The sequence below is a fragment of the Eptesicus fuscus genome, chromosome 6 (genome assembly GCF_027574615.1).
Source record: "Eptesicus fuscus isolate TK198812 chromosome 6, DD_ASM_mEF_20220401, whole genome shotgun sequence".
Taxonomy (NCBI): Eukaryota; Metazoa; Chordata; class Mammalia; order Chiroptera; family Vespertilionidae; genus Eptesicus; species Eptesicus fuscus.
This window is the reverse complement of record NC_072478.1, coordinates 12875035-12896619: the sequence shown is the minus strand read 5'-3', so window position 1 is coordinate 12896619 and position 21585 is coordinate 12875035. Positions and strand designations below refer to the sequence as shown.

Here is a 21585-nt window from a genome sequence, read left to right as displayed (position 1 = left end):
AGAAATGTGTTACAAGCCACACATGAAATTCAAATTCATAGTTGCCATGTTAAAAGAGTAAAAAGAGCCCGGTCGATGTGGCTCAGTGTTTGAGCGTTGAGCCAATCGAACCAGGAGGTCACGGTTTGATTCCTAGTGAGGGTACATGGCTCACTAGGCTCGATTCCTAGTGTGGACATTTTATGTTAAAAAAATATACATTGAGTGGCCAGGTTATTACGATCTCTGAACGCATAATAATCTGGCCACTCAGTGTATATCCTATATAATAAAAGGCTAATATGCAAATTGTCCCCTCAACTAGGAGTTTGACCACCAGCAGGCAGGCTGGCCAACCGCCCATGTCCCCTCCCCCTGGCCAGGCTGGCCGGACCCCACCCATGCACGAATTCATGCACCCTGCCTCTAATATATATATATGTGTGTGTGTGTGTGTGTGTGTGTATACATACATACACACACACACACACACACTGAAGCTCACCCCCTCGGTGGGAGCATGCGTTGGCACCAATTGCGGACCGCCACAGTCTGCACCAGGCTAGGGTCCAGGGCGGCGCGTCTTCACTTCCCCCAGCCTCACGGGACCCCGGGCGGCTTCGGGATGATCCGCCAGAAGACGGACTACTCCTCCTCCCCGAGCCCCCGCCAGTAAGCGATGTGCCCGCAGCCCCGAGCCTGCCGACCCTGGACCGGTGTGGCTGCCTTAGTTGAGGAGAGGGGGATGCAGCGGTCAGCCCCGCCCAGAAGGCCCGGGCCGAGCAGGAGGAGCCCCGCCCACCCACCACCGCATCGCAGCTGAGCCCCGAGCAGTTGGTCCGCATCCAGAAGAACAAGGCCCCGGCCCTGCTTAGACTCGCGGCTCGCAACCTGCCCGTGGGTTTGGGTGAGAGTTGGAAGAAGCACCTCAGCGGAGAGTTCGTAAAACCGTGTTTTATAAAGCTAATGGGATTTGTTGCAGAAGAAGACATTACACTGTTTCTCCAACCCCACATCAAGTTTTCACCTGAACCCAAATGTGCAACACAAGAGAAGGTTGTCATCCTGGGACAGGACCCATATCATGGACCCAACCACGCTCATGGGCTCTGTTGCACCTCCGCCCCGGTTGGAAAACATTCGTAAAGAGCTGTCTGCAGACACGGATGGTTTTGTGCATCCTGGCCACGGGGATTTATCCGGGTGGGCCAAGCAAGGTGTTCTCCTACTCAGAGCTGTCCTCGCCGTCCGGGCGCATCAGGCCAGTTCTCATAAGGAGAACGGTTGGGAGCAATTGACCGATGCGGTTGTGTCCTGGCTAATTAATCAGAACTCGAGCGGCCTCGTCTTCTTGCTCTGGGGCTCCTGTGCGCAGAAGAAGGCCAAGTGCCATCGATAGGAAGCGCCGCCACGTGCTGCAGACCGCCCACCCTCCCCACTGTCTGCGTACAGAGGGTTCTTTGGGGGCAGGCATTGCTCGAAAACCAACGAGCTGCTGCAAAAGTCTGGCAAGGAGCCCATCAGCTGGAAGGATCTGTGACCCTGAACTGGGTGGGAGGGGGCCCTCTGGGCAGTTTCTAGAAGCTGCTATTGAAGTATTTGTCAGTGACAAAGTCGAATTGAGAAAATAATTGTCTGAGTGATCGCTAAGCACTATGCGCGCCAGGGAGAACGTTTCAGTGAAGTGGCCATGGGCCGGCCGCCCGGGAGCGGCAGCTGTATCCGGGCAGAGACTGTACTCTGCCACCACGCGTCTGTCTTTGCAACTTGGCTCTGGCCTAGAATACGCGTCCAAGTGTTTGGAAAGGAGAGGAGGTCAAATTCTCTGGACTCTGCTCCCCTCTGCTTTCTCTATGGTTAAAGATGGTGAGACACGCAGCTTTTTAGTATCTTAAGTCAGCTGCCACTCGCTTTTACCTGCAGGTTAAACGTTAGGTTATAAGGTGTTGGGTGTTTTTATATAGAAAGACTCCCTTTGCACATGGGCCAGGTCCAGGGCCCTTTGATCCTTTACAGAGACCTCAGGCCCCTCCTGGAAGGAGATGGGATTATTTATTTATTTATTTATTTATTTTTGCCAGTTCCCAGAAATTAGGGGTCAGTTTCCTGATCGTAGCAGAGGAGAAAATTCCCAAGGAACAATCCCTGCTGTGAGCCTTTAGACTGGCAGAGGCCAGGAGAAGTGGGCTGGGCCTTGTTTATATTGTTCTCTGGGTTGTTTCTAGGAATAAGCTGTGGAAGCTGAACAACAGGAAAAAGGGTTTTGTGGTGTTTTATTTTTTTAAGAAGGGAGATGGTTTTCTCCCATGTGTATCCTGAACTGGGAGAAAAGGCAGCATAATGCCAAATGCTGTTTTTTCTTGACTGAAATCACTTTCGGTTACCATTTTCTGCAACACTGGAGAATTTCGCTCTTTTAAAAAATACTTATATGCTGGCCAACGTGGCTCAGTGGTTGAGGATCAACCTATAAACAAGGAGGTCACAGTTCTATTTCTATGTGGATGTTTTATATTTTTAATACATTTTTTTATTGATTTCAAGAGAGGAAGGGAGAGGAAGAGAGAGAGAAATATCAACGATGAGAGAGAATCATTGATTGGCTGCCTCCTGCACGCCCCCTACTGCAGATCAAGCCCACAACCTGGACATGTGCCCTTGACCAGAATCAAACCCGGGACCCTTCAGTCTGCAGGCTGACGCTCTATCCACTGAGCCAAACCAACCAGGGCTGTTTTTTATTTTTTTAATCCTTTGTTTAAGAGACCATCTTTATTAGGTCTGAACCTCCATCCTAGGTCCTGTTAGAGATGCTGTTAGCTGGGCTCAAAGTTAAACTTGCTAGAGTTTGGGAATAAAAGGTTGTGGAAGTTAAAAAAACAAACAACAACGACAAAAAATAGTGGGGTGTGCAAGAGGCAGCCAATCAATGATTCTCTCTCTCTCTCATCATTGATGTTTCTCTCTCTCCCTCTCCCTTCTTCTCTGAAACCAATAAAAAATATTTTTTTAATGCTGGGGGCTAATTCCAGCAGGTCATAAATGCAAGAAGTTCATCAAAAGGTTGGTGGACATTGAGGCTTCAGCAGGGCTGAAGATACATATTATTGCCTGCTGGAATAGCTGAAAGCATTTCCCCAAACCTAAAGATTTGCATATATTATTGCCTGCTGCCTGACAGGCGAAGGCAGTTCCCCCAACCTGACAATGCCTACTGTATAACAAACCTTACCTTTGATAAGTATATCTGCTTTGCTTTAGGGCAATTTGTGTTAATAAAAAGCTAGGGGTCCAGAGATTCGGAGAACTTGGTTACTGAAGCAAGGTCTCCTCTGGTCCCCCATGTATTCCAAATTTATATTTCTAGTCTTTTTATTAATTTATTAGCAGCCCCTTCGCCAGATTCCTGAACCCTTCTAGAAAGACCCCAGCATTTTTTCAAAAAAGAGTAAAAAGAAAGGGGTCCCTGAATAGCCAGAGCAATCCTGAGGGGGAAAAAAAGCAACAAAGCTGGAGGTATTTCACTACCTGACTTCAAATTATACTGCAGAGCTATGATAATCAAAACAGCATGGTATTGGCAGAGAAACAGACACACAGGTCAATGGAACAGAATAGAGAGCGCAGCTATAAAAACACATGCATATTGACAGATAATTTTCGCAAAGGAGCCAGAAATACACAATGGAGTAAAGATAGTCTCTTCAATAAATGGTGCTGGAAAACGGCAAAAGAATGCAACTGGGTTACAGTTTCTCCCCGTATGCAACAATTAATTCAAAATGGATCAAAGACCTAAATATAAGACCTGAAACAGTAAGTTACATAGAATAAAATATAGGTACCAAACTTATGGACTTTGGTCATAGAGAACACCTTATGAACTTGACCCCAAAGACAAGGGAAGAAAAGGCAAAAATAAAGGAATGGAACTATATCAAACTAAATAGTTCTGCACAGCAAAAGAAACTGGCAGCAAAACAGAGGCAACCAACCAGATGGGAGATGACATTTGCAAACAGTAGCTCCAACAAAGGTTCAATTTCCAAAATATATAAAGAACTCATAAAATGCAGCACTAAACAAACAACCCAATCAAAAAGTGGGCAGAGGACGTGAAAATACACCTCTCCCCAGAATACATATAGATAGCCAACAAATAGATATATGAAAAGATGTTCAACCTCACTGGCAATTAGGGAAATGAAAATCAAAACTGCAGTGAGATACCACCTCACACCTGTTAAGAGTGTCCATTAGCAACAAGACAAGCAATAACAAGTGTTGGAGAGGCTGTGAAGTAAAGGTAACCCTTATTCACTGCTAGTGGGAACGTAGTCTGGTACAACCATTATGAAAAGCTGTCTGGCGATTCCTCAAAAAATTAAAAATAGAGCTACCATATGACCCAGCAATCTCTCTTCTAGGTATATGCCCCAAAACTCGAAAACATGTAATCGCAAAGGTATGTGCACCCATATGTTCATTGTAGCATTATTCACAACTAGAGGCCTGGTGCACGAAATTGGTGCACAGGATGGGGGGATGTGTGTCCCTCAGCCCAGCCTGCACCCTCTCCAACCTGGGATCCCTCTCACAATCCAGGACTGCTGACTCCTAACCGCTTGCCTGCCTGCCTGCCTGCCTAATTGCCCCTAACCGCTTCTGCCAACCAGCCTGATCACCTCCTAACCACTCCCCTGCCAGCCTGATTGACACCTAACTGCTCCCCTGATGACCTGATTGCCCCTATCTGCCCTCCCCTGCTGGCCGATTGCCCCTAACTGTCCTCCCTTGCAGGCCTGGTTGCCCCCAATTGCCCTCCCCTGCTGGCCTGATCACCCACAATTGCCCTCCCCTGCCGGCCATCTTGTGTCCACATGGGGGCGGCCATCTTTGACCACATGGGGGCAGCCATCTTGTGTGTTGGAGTGATGGTCAATTTGCATATTACCTCTTTATTATATAGGATGGTCAAGACATGGAAACAACCAGTGTCCCCAGAGAGAGAACTGGTAAAAAAAGATGTGGTACATATACACAATGGAATACTACTCAGCCATAAGAAAGAATGAAACCCTGCCATATGCAACAACATGGATGGACCTTGAGAATATTAGGCTAAGTGAAATAAGTCAGTCAGAAAAAGCTAAAAACCATATTATTTCACTCATATGTGGAATATAAAATTGAAACTCATGAACACAAACAGCAGTGTGGTAGTTTCCAGAGGGAAAGGGGAGTGGGGGTGAAAGGGGTCCTAATATATGGTGACGGGGGATGATTTGACTTTGGGTAGTGGGCACATAGTGCAATATAAGGATCTTGTAACATAGAAACCCACACCTGAAGCCTGCATGATCATATGAACCAATGTCACCTCGATAAATTTAATAAAAAAGGGGGGGAAAAAGAAAGAGGTCCAATTAATTTTAACTATGTGTTTTTTAACCTAACATTCAACATAGTATCAATTCAACATTTAATCAACACAAAATATTGAGATATTTTACTTTCTTGAATACCTCACTCAAAAAGTGAAACCGATGCTCCCTCCAGAGTGTCCAGGCTCCCTCCAGAGTGTCCAGGCTCCCTCCAGAGTGTCCAGGCTTTGTGATCTGCTCTCACCTGCCCTTGTGACCTCTTTACACCAAACTCACCCCAGTTGCCCCCCAGCTTTGCTCAAACAAGCTCTCCCCTTGCCCCTGGGATCATAGCTCCTGGGGGGCCCTCTCAGGACCACTGTGCGTGGCTCTCTGTGTCAAAGTCACATCCTCAGACACCTCACCAACCCAGTCTCTGTCCCACCCATCACTCAATTATCCTCACGGTTCCTATCTCATCTCTCTGTCACCTTCAACTGTCTGTCTGATACCATCTCAGAAGAACAGCTCTGGGAGGGCAGGGGCCTCCTGCCCTCCAGCAGTACAGTGCCAGGCACACAGGAGCCATCTAATAAATAAATACCTATAGATAAAGAACCAGGAACTTGGGGAACCAGAGGGCTGGGAACACCTGGAGACAAGTCGGGTAAGGACTGAAGATCAGTGTTAGAATGTACCTTTAGGACACTTCCCTGGGAGGCTGGCAGCTGGTTGCTGGAGAACTCTGTCCGGCTCTATGACTGTGGCTGAGGCCACTGGGACCTGTGGGGACAAAGCAGGGACGGGCATCAGTGGCTTCCTGATTCTCCTCCCTCCCAGGACCCCTCTCACATTCTCATCACCCCAACTACCTAAAGCAAAAAGAACTGGGACCTTTCTTCCAGCTCTACCATGGTATACTCTCATGCTTCTGTTTCGTGTTTGTCCCTTAGCCTTTGGGACTAGAGTAGCAAGTAACTCATGCCTGAAGAAGTTTCCAATATTCTTTTATCTTATACTAAAACAAGATATATTCATTACACATGTGCAAACAAAGTTAATCATAAGTTGTAAGCACCATTGCAACCACATCAGTAAATCCTCAAAACACTTCAATTCAATGATAGAAATGGTTCGAATGGATAAGAACAAGACCCCGTTACATACTGTCTATTAGAGATGTCATTTAAGAAAGCAAGACACAGATATATTGAATGCAAAGGGATGGAAAAAAGATATATATCATACAAATAGTAAGCCTAAGAAAACTGCTGTGCTATCTTAATATCAGATGAAATTGGTTTAAGAAGGACCTTTTGCTGTGTAAAAGGGTTAATTCATCAGAGAGTCATAATAATTATAAATGCATATGTGCCCAACAAAAAAGCTTCAAAACACATGAAGCAAAAATGGAGTCAAAATGAATGTATAACATCCTTTTCTAAGCAACTAATGGAATGATCTGATGAAAATAGTAAAGTCCTAAGAGATTTGAACACTGTCAGTCACCTTGACTTAACTGACATTCACATAACAGATGTGCAACGTCTACAGAAGACACATCCTTTTCTGGTGAACATGGTACTTTTTGAGTCCAAATAAACTTAAAAGAAGTTAAAGTATATCATGTATATTCTCTGATCTCAATGATAATACATTGGAAATCAATAACAATATCTACAAAGACCTCCAATGTAATTAAAACCACAGTGAAATACCATCTCACACTTATTAGGGTGGCAACTATTAGAAAAGAAAAGGTAAGAAAATAAGTGTTGGCAAGGCTGTGGAGAAATTAGAAGACTTGTGCAGTCTTCATGGGAATGTAAAAGGATGCAACTTCTATGGAAAACAGCAGGGTGGTTTCTCAAAAAATTAAAAATAAGATTACCATATGACTCAGCAATTCCACTTCAGGGTATATAAACACAAAAGAATGGTGGTTGCCAGGGGCTAGGTTGAGAGGAGGGAATTGAAAGTTGTTTAATGGATATAGAGTTTCAGTTTTGCAAAATGGAAGTAGTTCTCGAGATTGGTTTCACAGCAATGTGAATGTAGTTAACACTACTTAATTATGTGATAAAAAATAATTAAGATGGTACATTTTATGTGTTATATTATTTTACCACAATTTTTAAAAAAGTAAATGTGCCTTACAAGCTGTCCTTAAAGGAACCTGTCAGAGTCCCATTAAATACCAAAGTCTTAGAAAAGTGACAATGTAGTGATTTGCATCACGATTTGAGCTATAAATGACACAAGAATTGAAGGAATTTGAATGGAATTTGCAAATGAGCAGTAAATTATTGATGTTAATGTTCTGACTTGAAGACTGTGTTTATGGAGGAGCCTGTTCTTGTTTGTAGAGAGCATACAGTTAGCAACTGGTTTTCAGATGGTTCAGGAAGATTTTTGTATAGCTTTTGCAACTTTTCTGTAAATTTGAGAGTCTTTTAGAATATAAAGTTAAGAAAATAAAGTTAGAATAAAAACTAGTGTTGATTGTTGAGCTCAGCTCTACCGACTGTATCTCAACAAGAGAAACGCAGTCCTCTTCACAGAAAAGCCCGTCTCGTGTTTGATGACAGGTGAGCTCTCCTGCGAGCGTCCCTCGGCCCTTCCTTTCCCTCGGCCCTTCCGGCCCCGCCTTCCCTAGTGCTGGCTCCTTTCTCTGCTCTCAGTGTTAGGCCCTCCTGTGTTTCCTGGCTCTGTCTCTGATCAATTATTTCCCTCATCATTTTATTATGAAAATGTTTACACACTCAGTAAAATTTACAGACGTGTACAATGAACACCCACAATGAAATGCGTATTTCTTAAGTGTACAGTTCAATAAACTTATTAATTCAGACACATATGTAATCCAAATCCTCTGTCTAGATCATAGAACATAGCAGGCTCACAGAACATCCCCTCGGGCCTTTTCCTAGGTAATCCTAATCTGCCACACCATCCCAAGAGGTGATCATTTTTTCCAAAATGGACTGAGCTTCAGTAGATGTTGAGCCTTTTCTATGAATGACAATTAAGTCAAAGTGGTTGACAGTGTTCAGATTATACCTTTACGGAGTTGTTCTATTCATCTAATCGTTTTTATCAACTACCGAGGAAGGCTTGTTATAATTTCCATTAAATCCTGTAGATTTTTGCTTCATGTATTTTGAAGTTCTATTATTAGGTATATACACATTGATAATTATTCTGACTTCTTAATAAATTAATCTTTTAACACTACAAAAAGTCTCTATCTCTGGCAATATTCGTTGTCCTATTAATGTAAGGTTCCAGGGGCAGGAAACGGGAGTCAGAGACCAAGACATGTTAAAGAGGAAGTTTATTCTGCACTAACAAGCGAGATTCATTACAGAGGAGGTAGAGAAACCAGGATTAGAGGAGGGGGAGGAGAAAAAGGAGGGACCCAACCAGGCTGACTCGCAGGAGAGATGGAGAGAGAACAGCAACACGTGGAGCGGTGAAGATGCCTTTTGAGGGGAGGAACAGGAAGGGGTGGGCCCCAGGGCGGAAAGGGAAGGGGTGGGCCCCAGGGCACTCCGCACGTGCTGATTGGTAGTTCAATGTCTCGGGAATGTCCCGGCAGCAGACGCTGGTAATGTCATACTCCGCCCACCAGTTGGGGGGAGGGAGGATCTATCAATTAAGATAGCTGGAGAAGTGTGTGTTTTTCTTTAATATATTTTATTGATTTCAGAGAGGAAGGGAGAGGGAGAAAGAGATAGAAACATCAATGATGAGAGAGAATCACATAGAAGAGAAGCACATACAAGAATCAACCAACAAATACATTAGTGGATAGGGCAACAAATCTCTCTCTCTCTCTCTCTCTCTCTCTCTCTCTCTCTCCTCCCTCTCTCTCTCTCTCTCCCCGGAAATCGAACATTCACTAATAGAGAAATGTGAAAAGGGAATCCGGAAGGCTGGTCAATCTTAATCGCTCTGAATGGTTGCAGCTATTCACTCATTGTTTAGTTGAGACATTGGTAGTTAAAGCAACTTTCACCTGTTAATCATATGTAAATTTTTGCTGATTGTCTATTATTGGAATTTCCTGCCTAAAGTATATGGGTGTATCTCAGAACCCCAATAAAAGGGATGGCAAAGGCCAGAGCAGTGGTAGTCCTCCCCTAGAGGTGGACTCCCACCTGGCCCCCCATTTACCCAAATTAACTCTTTTCCAGTCTCTTTTCATTTTGATTGTGGCCTTCTCCAGAAACTGGACCTGAACGGGAACCCTGAAACACGCGGGATGTGAAAGGGGCTCCCACACTTTCTCTCTCTTGCTCTCACTCTCAAATCAATTAAAAATAAAAATAATTATTTTTTAAAAATCTTTAAGCCCTAGCTGGTGTGGCTCATTTGGTTGGGCATCAGCCTATGCACCGAAAGGTTGCTGGTTTGATTCCCAGTCAGGATGGATGCCCAGTTGCAGGCTTGATCCCCAGTATGGGATGTACAGGAGAGGCAGCTGATCGATGTATTACTTTCACATGGATGTTTCTCTAAAAATCAATTTAAAAATCTTCAAAATTTTGGAGACTTACAACAACATAAGTACATTCAACACCATCCCACCATTCTTGTTGCTGTTGAATTAATATGTCCTAGGATTAACATAGTTATCCTATCTAATAAAAGAGTGATATGCAAATTGACCATCACTCCAACACACAAGATGGCTGCCCCCATGTGGTCAAAATGGCTTCTCCCATGTGGACACAAGATGGCCGCCACAAGATGGCCAGTAGGGGAGGGCAGGTGGGAGGGACCAGGTCTGCAAGGGAGGGCAGTTGGGGGCAATCAAGTCTGCAGGGGAGGGCAGTTAGGGGTGACCAAGCTGGCAGAGGAGGGAAGTTGGGGGCGACCGGGTCTGCAGGGAAGGGCAGTTGTTGGGGGACCCAGGCCTGCAGGGGAGAGCAGTTAGGGATGACCAGGCCTGCAGAGGAGGGCAATTAGGGGCAAACAGGCTGGCAGGGGAGCAGTTAGGCATCAATCAGGCTGGCAGGGGAGTGGTTAGGGGGTGATCAGGCTGGCAGGCAGAAGCAGTTATAGGCAATCAGGAAGGCAGGCAGACAAGCAGTTGGGAGCCAGCAGTCCTGGATTGTGAGAGGGATGTCCAACTGCCCGTTTAGGCCTGATCCAAGTAGGGCAGTCGGACATCCCTCGAGGGGTCCCAGATTGGAGAGGGTGCAGGCTGGACTGAGGGACACCCCGCCCTCCATGCACGAATTTCGTGCACCTTGCCTCTAGTAGTTTATAAACCTCCTAAATTATATATAATTTTTGATAGTGTACAATTTCACAAAATTAAGGGAAAATAACAATCCTTTACATTGGCCACATCTTTTTTATATTTCCAATTATCTTTCTTTTTTCTTAAGATCCATGCTTCTATGGTCTTCATCTTGAAATCTTCATTTAGCATTTTGTACAGTCCAGGTTTATTTGTCACTGGAAAGGGATCAGGCAGGTACCACACATCTTGGAATGTGTGGGTTCTTGACTTTGTGCAGGAAAGAATTCAAGACATGAGTTGGGGTGATTTTGAGAGTATGTTTATTAAAGCTTGGGACAGTAAGACAAATGAAGTGTTTAGGATAGAGGAAGCAAAATCACAGTAATAGGATTGAGCCTAGGTGGAGCTGCTTTGTCTCTTTAGAAACGTGAGACAAGAGGAGGGCCCTCAGAGGTTATGAGAAAGTAAAAGTAGGTGCTCAAGGAAAGGGAGGTGCAGGGTGCTCACAGGAGAGCGCACACTGGGGCCTTTGTCCTAGGGTTTTTATCTGTTTTCTACAGGTGGGAATTTTAGGGGAGGTCTCAATCAGAATACTCATCAGCTTTTCAGGTATATCTTTCAATTCTATATAATAAAAGCCTAAAATGCTAAGTGACTGGTGTCCATTCAACCAATCAAAGCATAATATGCTAATGATATGCTAAAGCCACTCAACTGCTTGCTATGACATGCACTGACCACCAGGGGGCAGACAGTCTACCAGTCGACCAGTTGCTATGATGTGCACTGACCAACAGGGGGCAGTCGACCAGTCACTATGACGTGTGCTGACCACCAGGGGGCAGATGCTCTGACCAGTAGGTTTGCTTGCTGCTGGGGTCTGGCCAATCAGGACTGAGCAAGAAGGGCTGGACATGCCCTGGAGCCCTCCCACGGTCCCTCCCTGGCTGGCCAACCTCCTGCGTCCCTCCCTGGCTCTGATCACGCACCGGTAGGGTCCCTTGGCCTGGCCTGCGCCCTCTCACAATCTGGGACTGCTCAGGTGATGTCAGAGAGCCGGTTTTGACCTGATCCCCACAGGCCAGGCCAAGGGACCCCACTGGTGCACCAATTCGTGCACCAGGCCTCTAGTATGTTGATAAATCAAAATGAGCTTATAGTGGGGTTTGGGGTCATTTTCTGGTCAGCTTCACCTCTTCACCTCTACCTTGGATTTTTCTGGCTCTAATTGTTTTTCTTTATTATTTATTCCCCTGACTTTGTCCATTCTTTTTTTTTTTTAATGTATTTTATTGATTTCAGAGAGGAAGGGAGAGGGAGAGAGAGAGAGAAACATCAATAATGAGAGAAAATCATCAATTGGCTGCCTCTTGCACGCCCCCTACTAGGGATTGAGCCCACAACCTGGCCATGTACCTTTGACTGGAATTGAACTCAGGACTCTTCAGTCTCCAAGCCAATGCTCTATCCACTGAGCCAAACCAGCTAGGACGACTTTGTCCGTCCTTGGGTTTGCCTGGCACTAATAGCACCAACTGGGTCTCTGTTATCTAACTCCCTGACCAAGGTAATTTAAGCTACTGGCTCTCTGTTAGTTGAGGACAGATGTAAACTGTCTGCTCCTAAGTGCCTTTGATTAGGGAGGATGGAGTCTTTTTTATTTCCTAAACGGTAAGCTCTCTTCTCCCCATTTACTCTTTGATTTTGTTTCATGAATGACTCTGCCAGGTCTCAGGTCAGAAAACCTAGACTCCACATTAAATGCCTTTCCCTCCTCTTACCACCACACCCATCTAATAATCTGCCAGTGTTATTGTGACCCTCAGAGTCACACTTTCCTCTTTCAGGCTGATGCAACCTAATGCAATCTAACCACTTTCCTCTTTCAGGCTGATGATGCAACCTAATCACACGTGCTAAATGCTGCTCAGGCCATGTCTGTCCGAGCTCACACATATAATCCCCATTCCCCTGGGGAAACAATTATCTTTAAAAGTGTTGGTTTGCCCTGGCCAGTTTGTTAAGTGGCTATAGCATCGGCTCAGGGACTGAAGGATCATGGATTCAATTCTTGGTCAAGGGCACATACCTCAGTTGCAGGCTTAATCCCAATCCCTGGTCAGAATGCATGCAGGAGACAACCAGTCGATGTGTCTCTCTCTCTCTCAAATCGATGTTTCTCTCTCCCCTCCCCCTGCTCTCTCTTCCTTCTCTTCTTCCTTTTGATTCACCCAGCATCCTAAATCACCTGCCTCCTTCTCCCTTGCATGTCTACTCCCTAAATCATTAAGTTCTCAGGACAATCAGGTTCTGATCAGCATGAAATAATCTTAGGAACAAAGCCTTGGGTCTGTGCACCCCAGAGACAGAGTTTCCTTCAAACTAGAGATAACATCTAGGCCTCAGTTGTGTTTCACCTTCAGGCCCAGAAAAGCAGCAAAACCGGAAAAAGCAACGTCATGGCTGACATCGGCACCAGATGCACTGATCCACGACTACCTCCCCTGCACCAATCAAGTAGTAGACACCAGGACCCCAACTCCCTTAGTCACCATGACTGACGATTTTCCCCTATACAACCCATCCCCTGGAAGCCATTGGAGAGCCAGGTCTTTGAACATTAGCTCATCTGTGTCTCCAGGTGAGGGCCATGTCTTAAAAATAAACCTTTACTTTCTTTGCTGTAAACCAGTGGTTTCCAACCTTTTTTTTTTTTTTTTTTTTTTTGGCCATGCCCCACCTAAGCATCTCTAAAATCCTGATGCCTCCCTGTGACATATAATTCTTTTTTTTTTTTATTTAAATATATTTTATTGAGTTTTTACAGAGAGGAAGGGAGAGGGGTAGAGAGCTAGAAACACCGATGAGAGAGAAACACCGATCAGCTGCCTCCTGCAAACCCCCCGCTGGGGATGTACTCGCAACCAAGGTACATGCCCCCGACCAGAATCGAACCCGGGACCCTTCAGTCCGCAGGCCGACACTCTATCCACTGAGCCAAACCAGTCAGGGCTGACATATAATTCTTATTATTCAAAAAGTGAACTCCTATTCACGTGGAGGAAGCCTAAAAGGCCATTAACTTGGTCTAAACAAGCTTCCAAAGAACATGGAATCCATGAAAGAGAAAAATAAAAGAATGAAAGGACAGTTGAAGTACTGAGAAAGAAACCACTAAGAAACTGTTTTAAAAAAATAATAATATGAAGGGATATGAAAAAATAGCAAAGAAAGTTTCAAAACATATAATAGGGAACTGAAATGCATAAATATGTCACTATACTGTATATTTATATACTGTATATGAGGCCCCGAGAACCACAAGAAATGTAAAAAAAATAATAATAAATCAGTTAATAACTCATTCTTGAATTGCCTCCCTTAAAAATCAAATTACCCCCCTGGGAAGCACGTGCCCCACGTTGGGAGCCACTGCTGGGAACTCTTGTTCGTGTCTTATTGGGCTTTGATGCATGCAGGTAAATAGACCTCTTTAATGCGGTAACATAACCAGCCTTTTCAAGATCCTGCCAGTGATGGCGCTCTGAGGTACTACAGGGACTTTCCCAATCCTTCCTCTTCATCAGCTTGGAGAAATTTCTCCAAATTGGCATTGGTGCTGCACTTGTTGCTGAACCCATGTCATAAAACAGCCCTGCCTTGAAGTAATGAAACAGCTCACACAGTGGAGACTTCAAATAAACTCAACAGGCTCATATCTCCGAACCTGTTCCTTTTTGTCTAGGTCCCTTAAGAGGCTCCCGTTGTTGATCCTTTTGTAGTTAGTTCATAAGCGTGACGATTGGGTGTTCACACTCTCTGTGTGGATGTGCCTCCCCATAAACCTGTGACAGCTTACAGTTAGCCCCACACTGACTCACTCTGTCACTGTATTTTTACTTCCTGGTGAGAGTTATTAAACACTTACTTCCTGGCAGCCTAGTGGGCCCACTTCTTCCCTATAAGGTTTCTAAGAGAACAAAGCAGCCCCACCTAGGCTCTCTCCTGTTGCTTCTTCTATTCTCAGCCCTTCCTTCGTTTCACTGTCCCCAACTGCAATAAATGTACTCCCCAAATCACCTGGACTCAAATTGTGAAATCTCCCCTGGACAAAGTCAGGAACCCACACACTACCAGCGCTGGAGGAAGACCCGCTCCGGGCCTGGTCCCGGTTTGGTAACATTATTATTCTGTGCACTAGTCCTTGTAACACTCCTGTCTTACCTGTGAGAAAGCCAAGGGGATGAGGATGGACATTGGTCCAGGACCTCTGAGCAATAAACCACATTGCTATCCCTTGACGACCTGTTGTTCTTAACCCTCATATGCTGCTAGCATCTATCCCAACTGGAACTAAGTTCTTTACAATTGTTGTATGCAGTGCATTCTTTACTATGCCAGCTGATGAAGATGGCCAATACCTTTCTGCCTTTACTTGGGAAGGAAAACACTTTACCTGGGCAGTCTTGCCTCAGGGTTTTACTGATAGCCCTTCTTACTGCTCATAAATTCTGAAGACTAATTTAAATGATATCATTTTCCCTAAAGGTTTCATCTTATTGCAATATGTGAATGAGTTACTTCTTTGCTCCTCTTCTCAGGTCTCCTCACAGGAAGATAGCATCCATCTGCTAGAACTTTGGGGCTGAAAGGAACATAAGGTCTCTAAAGAAAAATTACAGTTTGTCCCAAGTCAGGTTCAATATTTGAGACATCTGATATTGTATCAAGGACTACACCTGGATCCAGCATCATGGTGTCCCAAGTTTCCCAAGGCCCCAAATTAAGTGTCAATTGCAAGGTTTTCTTGGGCTAGTAAGGTATTGCTGAAATCAGATCCCAAATCTCTCTCTTATGACAAAAACCTCTAAATATCTTACTAAAGAACGACAATCCCAATCCAATTTTATGGGAGAAACAGGGTGACATAGCCTTTAAAGGCTTAAAGGAGAGCTTAATAAACCCCCTTGCTCTTGGGCATCCTAACTATCAGATTCCCTTTTTCATTTTTTTTTAAATCCTCATCCAAGGATATATTTTTATTGATTTTGAGGGAGAGGGAGAGAGAGAGGAAGAGGGAGAGGGAAAAGGAGAGGGAGAGGGAGAGAGAGGGAGAGAGAGAGGGAGAGAAAGAGAGAGAGAGAGAAACATCCATGTGAGAGCGAAACATCAATCATTTGCCTCCTGTACATGCACCGATTGGGGATCGAACCTACAAGCCAGGTATGTGCCCTGACCAGGAATCGAACCCATAACTTTTTTTGGTGCGTGGGACGATGCTCCAACCAACTATGCTACCCAGCTAGGCCCCCTTTTCAGTTTTGTGCATGAGAAGGATGGGGATGCCCTTGGGTTGGTTACTCACTCAAAACATGGGGGTCACCATAGACCCCTAGGATACTATATAGTCAGCAGTGACTATAGTATGGCCCCAGTGGCTCAGGGAAATATTATTAAGATTCTATGGCATTCTAAACTTGACGTTCTGGAAGCTAAACAAAACCACCTTGCTGACATTTCTGCTAAGAATGCTGCCCTTAAAGGTGTCAGCAGCAGTCAAACCTCTGTCATGGTCCAAAGAGATGTTTCCCCAGTTGAAAACTTAGAAAAACTGGCCAGAGAATCCCAACAATTGGCTTCAAAAAAGGTCAAACAAGATTGGAAATCCAACAATTGCTGGTTTAATAAGAAGAGAAAGCTCTGGTTCGCACTAAATAACAACCCAGTCCTACCAGGAACTCTAAAATGTCTGCTCCTGACTACTCTACATGCATTAAACCATTGGTCCACTGACAAAATGATAGCATTCATGAACAAACATTGGTGGGGAGATATTAACAAGGCCGCAAAAAGTGCCTTCACCTTCAGTGTCAAAGCACAGCCCAGGGAAGTTGATTAAAATGGCCGAATGGACCCTTTGAGGTTTGGCAAACAGATTTCATACAGCTTCCCCCATCTCATGGATATAAATGAGTTTTAGTCATGATATGTATGGTTTCTCACTGGACTGAAGCTTACGCTTGCAGACAAGCAAATGCCTTTGCAGGGGCTAAAGTCCTGTTAGAGAAGAGTATTCCTACTTGGGGGACTCCTCTTGAACTTCAATGATCAAAGAACCCATTTCATGTCAGTGCTGACATGTACACATAAGGAACTGTTGGACATTGAAATTGGGTCTCAAAAAGAACTGTTGGTCCAGAAAGAAACTCACTACAGACCGATTCATTTGCCTGTCACCATAACCATTATTGCTTGTCTCATTTTCGGTTCTTATAAGTGTATTTCTAATAGCACATGATCTCACTCATCTAGGGGAAATAATGAACAACATAGACTGATGAACAAGAACAGACCCAGAAACAAGGAGGCATGGATCAGACTGTCGGGCCTCGGGGGGAGGGTAGGAAAGGGTGGGGGTAAAGGGGGAGATCAACCAAAGGACTTGTGTGCAGGCATATGAGCCTAACCAGCAGTTAAGGACAACAGGGGGGTGGGGGCATGTGTGGGGAGGGGGGTGGGATGGGAATGGGGGGACGAGGACAAATATGTGACACCTTAATCAATAAAGAAATTTAAAAAAAAAAAGAACCCATTTCATTGGTCAAGTGCTCCAACACGTCTGTGCTCTTTGGCTGGTTCCACAACATTTTCACTGTGCTTACCATCCTCAATTCTCAGGGTTAGTTGAACGCACTAACGGCATTATTAAGATTCAACTGGTAGCCCTGAAAGTGTGGCTCAGATGGCTGAGTGTCGTCTCATACACTGAGAAATCGCGGGTTCAATTCAAGATGGGGCACATGCCCAGATTGTAGGCTCAATCCCCATTAAAAAAAAAACAAAAAACCTATTTGAAAAAAAAGATTCAACTGGCAGAACTTGTAGAAACTCTTCAAATACCTTAGCCCAGTGGTCGGCAAACTGCGGCTCGCGAGCCACATGCGGCTCTTTGGCCCCCTGCGTGTGGCTCTTCCACAAAATACCATGGTCTGGGCGAGTCTATTTTGAAGAAGTGGCGTTAGAAGAAGTTTAAGTTTTAAAAAGTTGGCTCTCAAAAGAAATTTCAATCGTTGTACTGTTGATATTTGGCTCTGTTGACTAATGAGTTTGCCGACCACTGCCTTAGCCAAAAGCATTGCCACTAGTCATTTTAAATCTCGGGTCTACCCCTTTTGGAATCATAAGCTTTCTCTTTTAGAGATAATTACAGGATGATGCCCCATGCGTTTGGCTCCTGCTTCTTTGGATCCACAGTTGGTAAAGGAAATATATTTCAATATAAAGGAAACATATTTCAATATAAAGGAAACATATTCCAATGTTGTAAAGGCTTAATTGCTTTTATTGAAAATAATCATTTCCTTGGAGGGCAATCTTTTCACAGTACCCTCCAAGGAAATGAAAAACTCAAAATCCACACTCTACCACCTGGAGTTTGTTTGTTTTTTACTGAAAAGGACACCTCAAAAAAGATTCCCTCCAGCCTTGCTGCAAGGGCCCTTACCGAGTACTGTGGACTAAGCTGTGTGCCGCTAAACTCAGACCTCAAGAAGGCACCAGACCCTGACTGGAACATCCCTCAAGTCTGATGACCTGAAACGGCAGCTGTCAAGAATGAACGCAGGTGACTTCTGAAGGAAACATATTACCAGAATGACTGAATCTAAAAGTTTCTCTTTTCCTTGGAAGGAACTTGCCCTTGTTTACATTTCCTAAACTATTGTGGAAAGGGGGTGGAGGGGAGAGATTTAAAAAAAAAATGAGGCCGAAACCGGTTTGGCTCAGTGGATAGAGCGTCGGCCTGCGGACTCAAGGGTCCCAGGTTCGATTCTGGTCAAGGGCATGTACCTTGGTTGTGGGCACATCCCCAGTAGGGGGTGTGCAAGAGGCAGCTGATCGATGTTTCTCTCTCATCGATGTTTCTAACTCTCTATCCCTTTCTCTTCCTCTCTGTAAAAAAAAAAATCAATAAAATGAAACATAGTAAAGGTTTATATATTTTAAAAAAAAGATATAAAAAAAAGTGAGAAAAAAATAACAACAAACCATTTCCTGACCTAAACTATTGTGGAAAAGAGGGGAGATTAAAAAAAAAAAAAAAAAAAAAGACCCAGCCAGCTTGGCTCAGTGGTTCATAGCTCAGTGGTTGAGCTTTGATCTATGAACCAGAGGTCAAGGCACATGCCTTGGTTGTGGGCTTGATCCCCAATCCCCGGTGTGGGGGGTGCAGGAGGCAGCCGTCCTTTATACCAAAAGCTGGTGGGTTTGATCCCCAGTCGGACGTGAACGGGAGGCAAGGAATCGGTGTTTTTCTTCCAGATCGATGTTTCTCTCTCTCCCTTCCTTTCTCTCTAAAAATCAATTAAAAAAAAAAAAAAGAACTTTGATCAATCCAAAATAATAATGGTCTTTGTTTCATTATCTACAGGTTTGAGCTCCTAGTTTAAGTTCATGTAGACTCAGTTGTTATGTTGTCTAATTCTCTTTTGAATTCTTGTTATTACGTTCTGCACCTGCTGCCTGTTCCCCTGGACAAAACCCACGCACTTCCTCTCCGACGGACGAGGCAACACCCAGGAGAGGTCCTTCCCGGCATCGAGGGGCAAAAAAGCTGCTGAGGTTGGAAGACCTGACTGTTGATCAGCGATGCTTTCAGAGAATGTTCTCTGTCGGGAGCGACCTCAGTTGACAAAGTCCTGAGAGGGCAGGTTTCACAAAGTGGCCTGCCTGTTCCCAAGATTAGTCATACATCCTGCCCCCCTCTTAGGCTTATAGACCCCTAAGCACAATAGTTAGTAATCACACATTCAGCCCCCTAAAGCTTAGTTAACCTTTAAGCACAGTTAATGTATACGCGTAATTACCCTTCAGCAAGAAGCATGGCTAGACTATATGATGGTAAGGAATTTAGGTGGCATCGGGGGTGTATGCATAGGTATAGCCGTTAGGATCTTAGACAAGATAAGGAGCTTTTTGTAAAGGTCAGTAGGAAACCTTAAACAAAGGGGTATAATCACGCTTACATTATAGGAATGATGCAATGTATGGAATGTAACTGACCCTGTATAAAAGTGTGGAGAAAAATAAACTCAGGATGGCAAGCGGGAAGTGCTTCCATCCTCCCGATCCCATCCTGTTCTCTGTCATTTCTCATCCTCACCCCCCTTGCAGGTACTGTTCGACTGATGCTGGCAGGCTCCGGCAGTTCTCGATCAACACGGGGGAACTGATAAAATCTGACTGGAACCTTAAGAAAACCTAATCAGTCCGACAGGTCCAGGAAGGAGCTGGGGCTTAAGAAAGTTCTCGCAGTCTTCAGTAATCGCGAGAGGAGACGGGGCCCTTACAGGAAAGACTCTATGTTAATAACAGAGCTCTATGGTTCTCACTTCCCTTTCCCTTAACTTCCGTGTTCCATCTTGGCACCAGCCAGAGTGTGCAACACGTGGCTAGCAGCCATTTTATTTTTTTCCAAACACGCCTAGTCAAAAGTAGTTAATGAATTGAGCTCTCAAATAAGGCAAATGTAGCCCAGGCATAAAATGTAAAAGCAAAATATCAGGAGATCATATGAAGAAGCAGTTTCTTAACTGTGACCAGAACACACAAAAAAAGAAAATAATATTCCCCAAAAAGTAAAGGTCCAAGGTGGCTGCTATTATAAAGGAAATCAGGCCCAAGAATAATAAAAATTTTTCCTTCCGACTCATTTCCTGCCTGTGTTCACCAGGGAGAACCGTCCCTATCTCCCAGGCTGTTGGAAAGATCATTGGGAATAATGGAAGCACAGTGCCCGGCTGAGTGCAGGACACAGGCTGCCCAAAGCTGCTCAGTGCCTACTCCTGCCGCCCACCCCCCACCCTTACCTGGAAGGTGCTGCCAGGCTTCTCTACCAGCCCCGGCAAAGGGAATGTGGGCCAAGGCAGGGACCGAGGCCTCGGTGTCCCCCAGAGGGACGGCTGAAAGCATTTGGACGCGCCAGGCTTGTGCCGCTGCGGGGCCACCACTGCCCTCTGCACTCCTGGGGCCCCTGACAAACAGCTCCTCCTTGAGCTTCAGGCGCTCCTTTCCCCCCCCCCCTCCCCCGCCCCCTCAAGGAGCTGATGCCAATACAAACAGGTGGCAGCCACTGCTGGGTGGAAACCATGTGCCCTGTGGCCCTCCGAGCACCAGAAGGCTGACACCAACCCTGAGAACGTGCTTGGAGCTCCCACACAGTCTCTCCCCCACAGAAAGGTGGCCATTCCAGCAAGTGCAGAGCAAGGACCTGGAGGCAGGAAAGCGCTCGGCACTGGGCCTCGTCTGATGTAATTCTTCCAACAGACCAAGGACATGGGCTCATCTCACTACAGGCAGGGCTGGGCCCATAACTGGCCCCAGGTGACACAGTTGCCACCCTCCCCTGCTGTGTAATCTGGGTCTCCTGGTCATCGTTCCCAGGCTCAGATGTCTCCTGGATCCTTGAAAAATCTCTACTAGCAATGAGGAATCAAAAACCACAACAGGCGGGTCCAAGCAGCTTGGGCGGTGGGAGAAGCGGCATCAGGCCCGGAAGCCCAGGCTCTAGGCAAGCTGCAGGCTCAGGCACCCAACAAGCGAATGCCCTGAGCCCCAGCAAGCGCTCACCTCCTCCTATTCCCTCCCCTCATGCCCTCCTATGCTCCCCCGCTCCCCCCCACCCCCACCACCACCACCACCACGCCCAAGAGGAAGGCCAGCTCTGCCCAGGGGGCTGGGAAGGAGCCCAAGAGGTTGGGGAGGTGGTCAGCTTAGCCAGCTCCTGGAAAAGATAAATCTGCAGACAAAAAGTGCAAACAGAAGGGAAAGGGGGCGCAAAGATAAAACAGGCCGAAGCGGCCATCCAGGAACCTAAAGATCTCCCGGCGGAAAACGAGGAGGGTCCAGCTTCCTTCGAAGCAGGAGAGCGAGAAGCCGAGTCTGATTAACGTCAGACACCGAGTCTGTCCGTGGTCCCTGTCTCCCTGTGTGCAC

The 21585-nt window shown here is 45.5% G+C and overlaps 1 protein-coding gene, 1 non-coding gene and 1 pseudogene across 3 annotated transcripts in view; 2 read left to right on the top strand and 1 right to left on the bottom strand.

Annotated features, from left to right (window-relative positions):
* The window catches only part of TNFRSF10B (TNF receptor superfamily member 10b), a 35930-nt gene that overhangs the window by 11621 nt on the left and 2724 nt on the right, over positions 1-21585 (bottom strand). For both annotated transcript variants that reach the window (XM_054717211.1, XM_028160411.2), the window contains exon 2: positions 6041-6125. In XM_054717211.1, the coding sequence (XP_054573186.1) occupies positions 6041-6125 (85 nt within the window). The remainder of the gene's footprint in view (positions 1-6040; positions 6126-21585) is intronic.
* Positions 659-1519, top strand: LOC103295137 (uracil-DNA glycosylase-like; annotated as a pseudogene).
* LOC114235137 (small nucleolar RNA U13) lies at positions 14364-14471 on the top strand. Its single transcript, XR_003621320.2, has one exon. It is a non-coding gene; the product is annotated as a small nucleolar RNA U13 (small nucleolar RNA).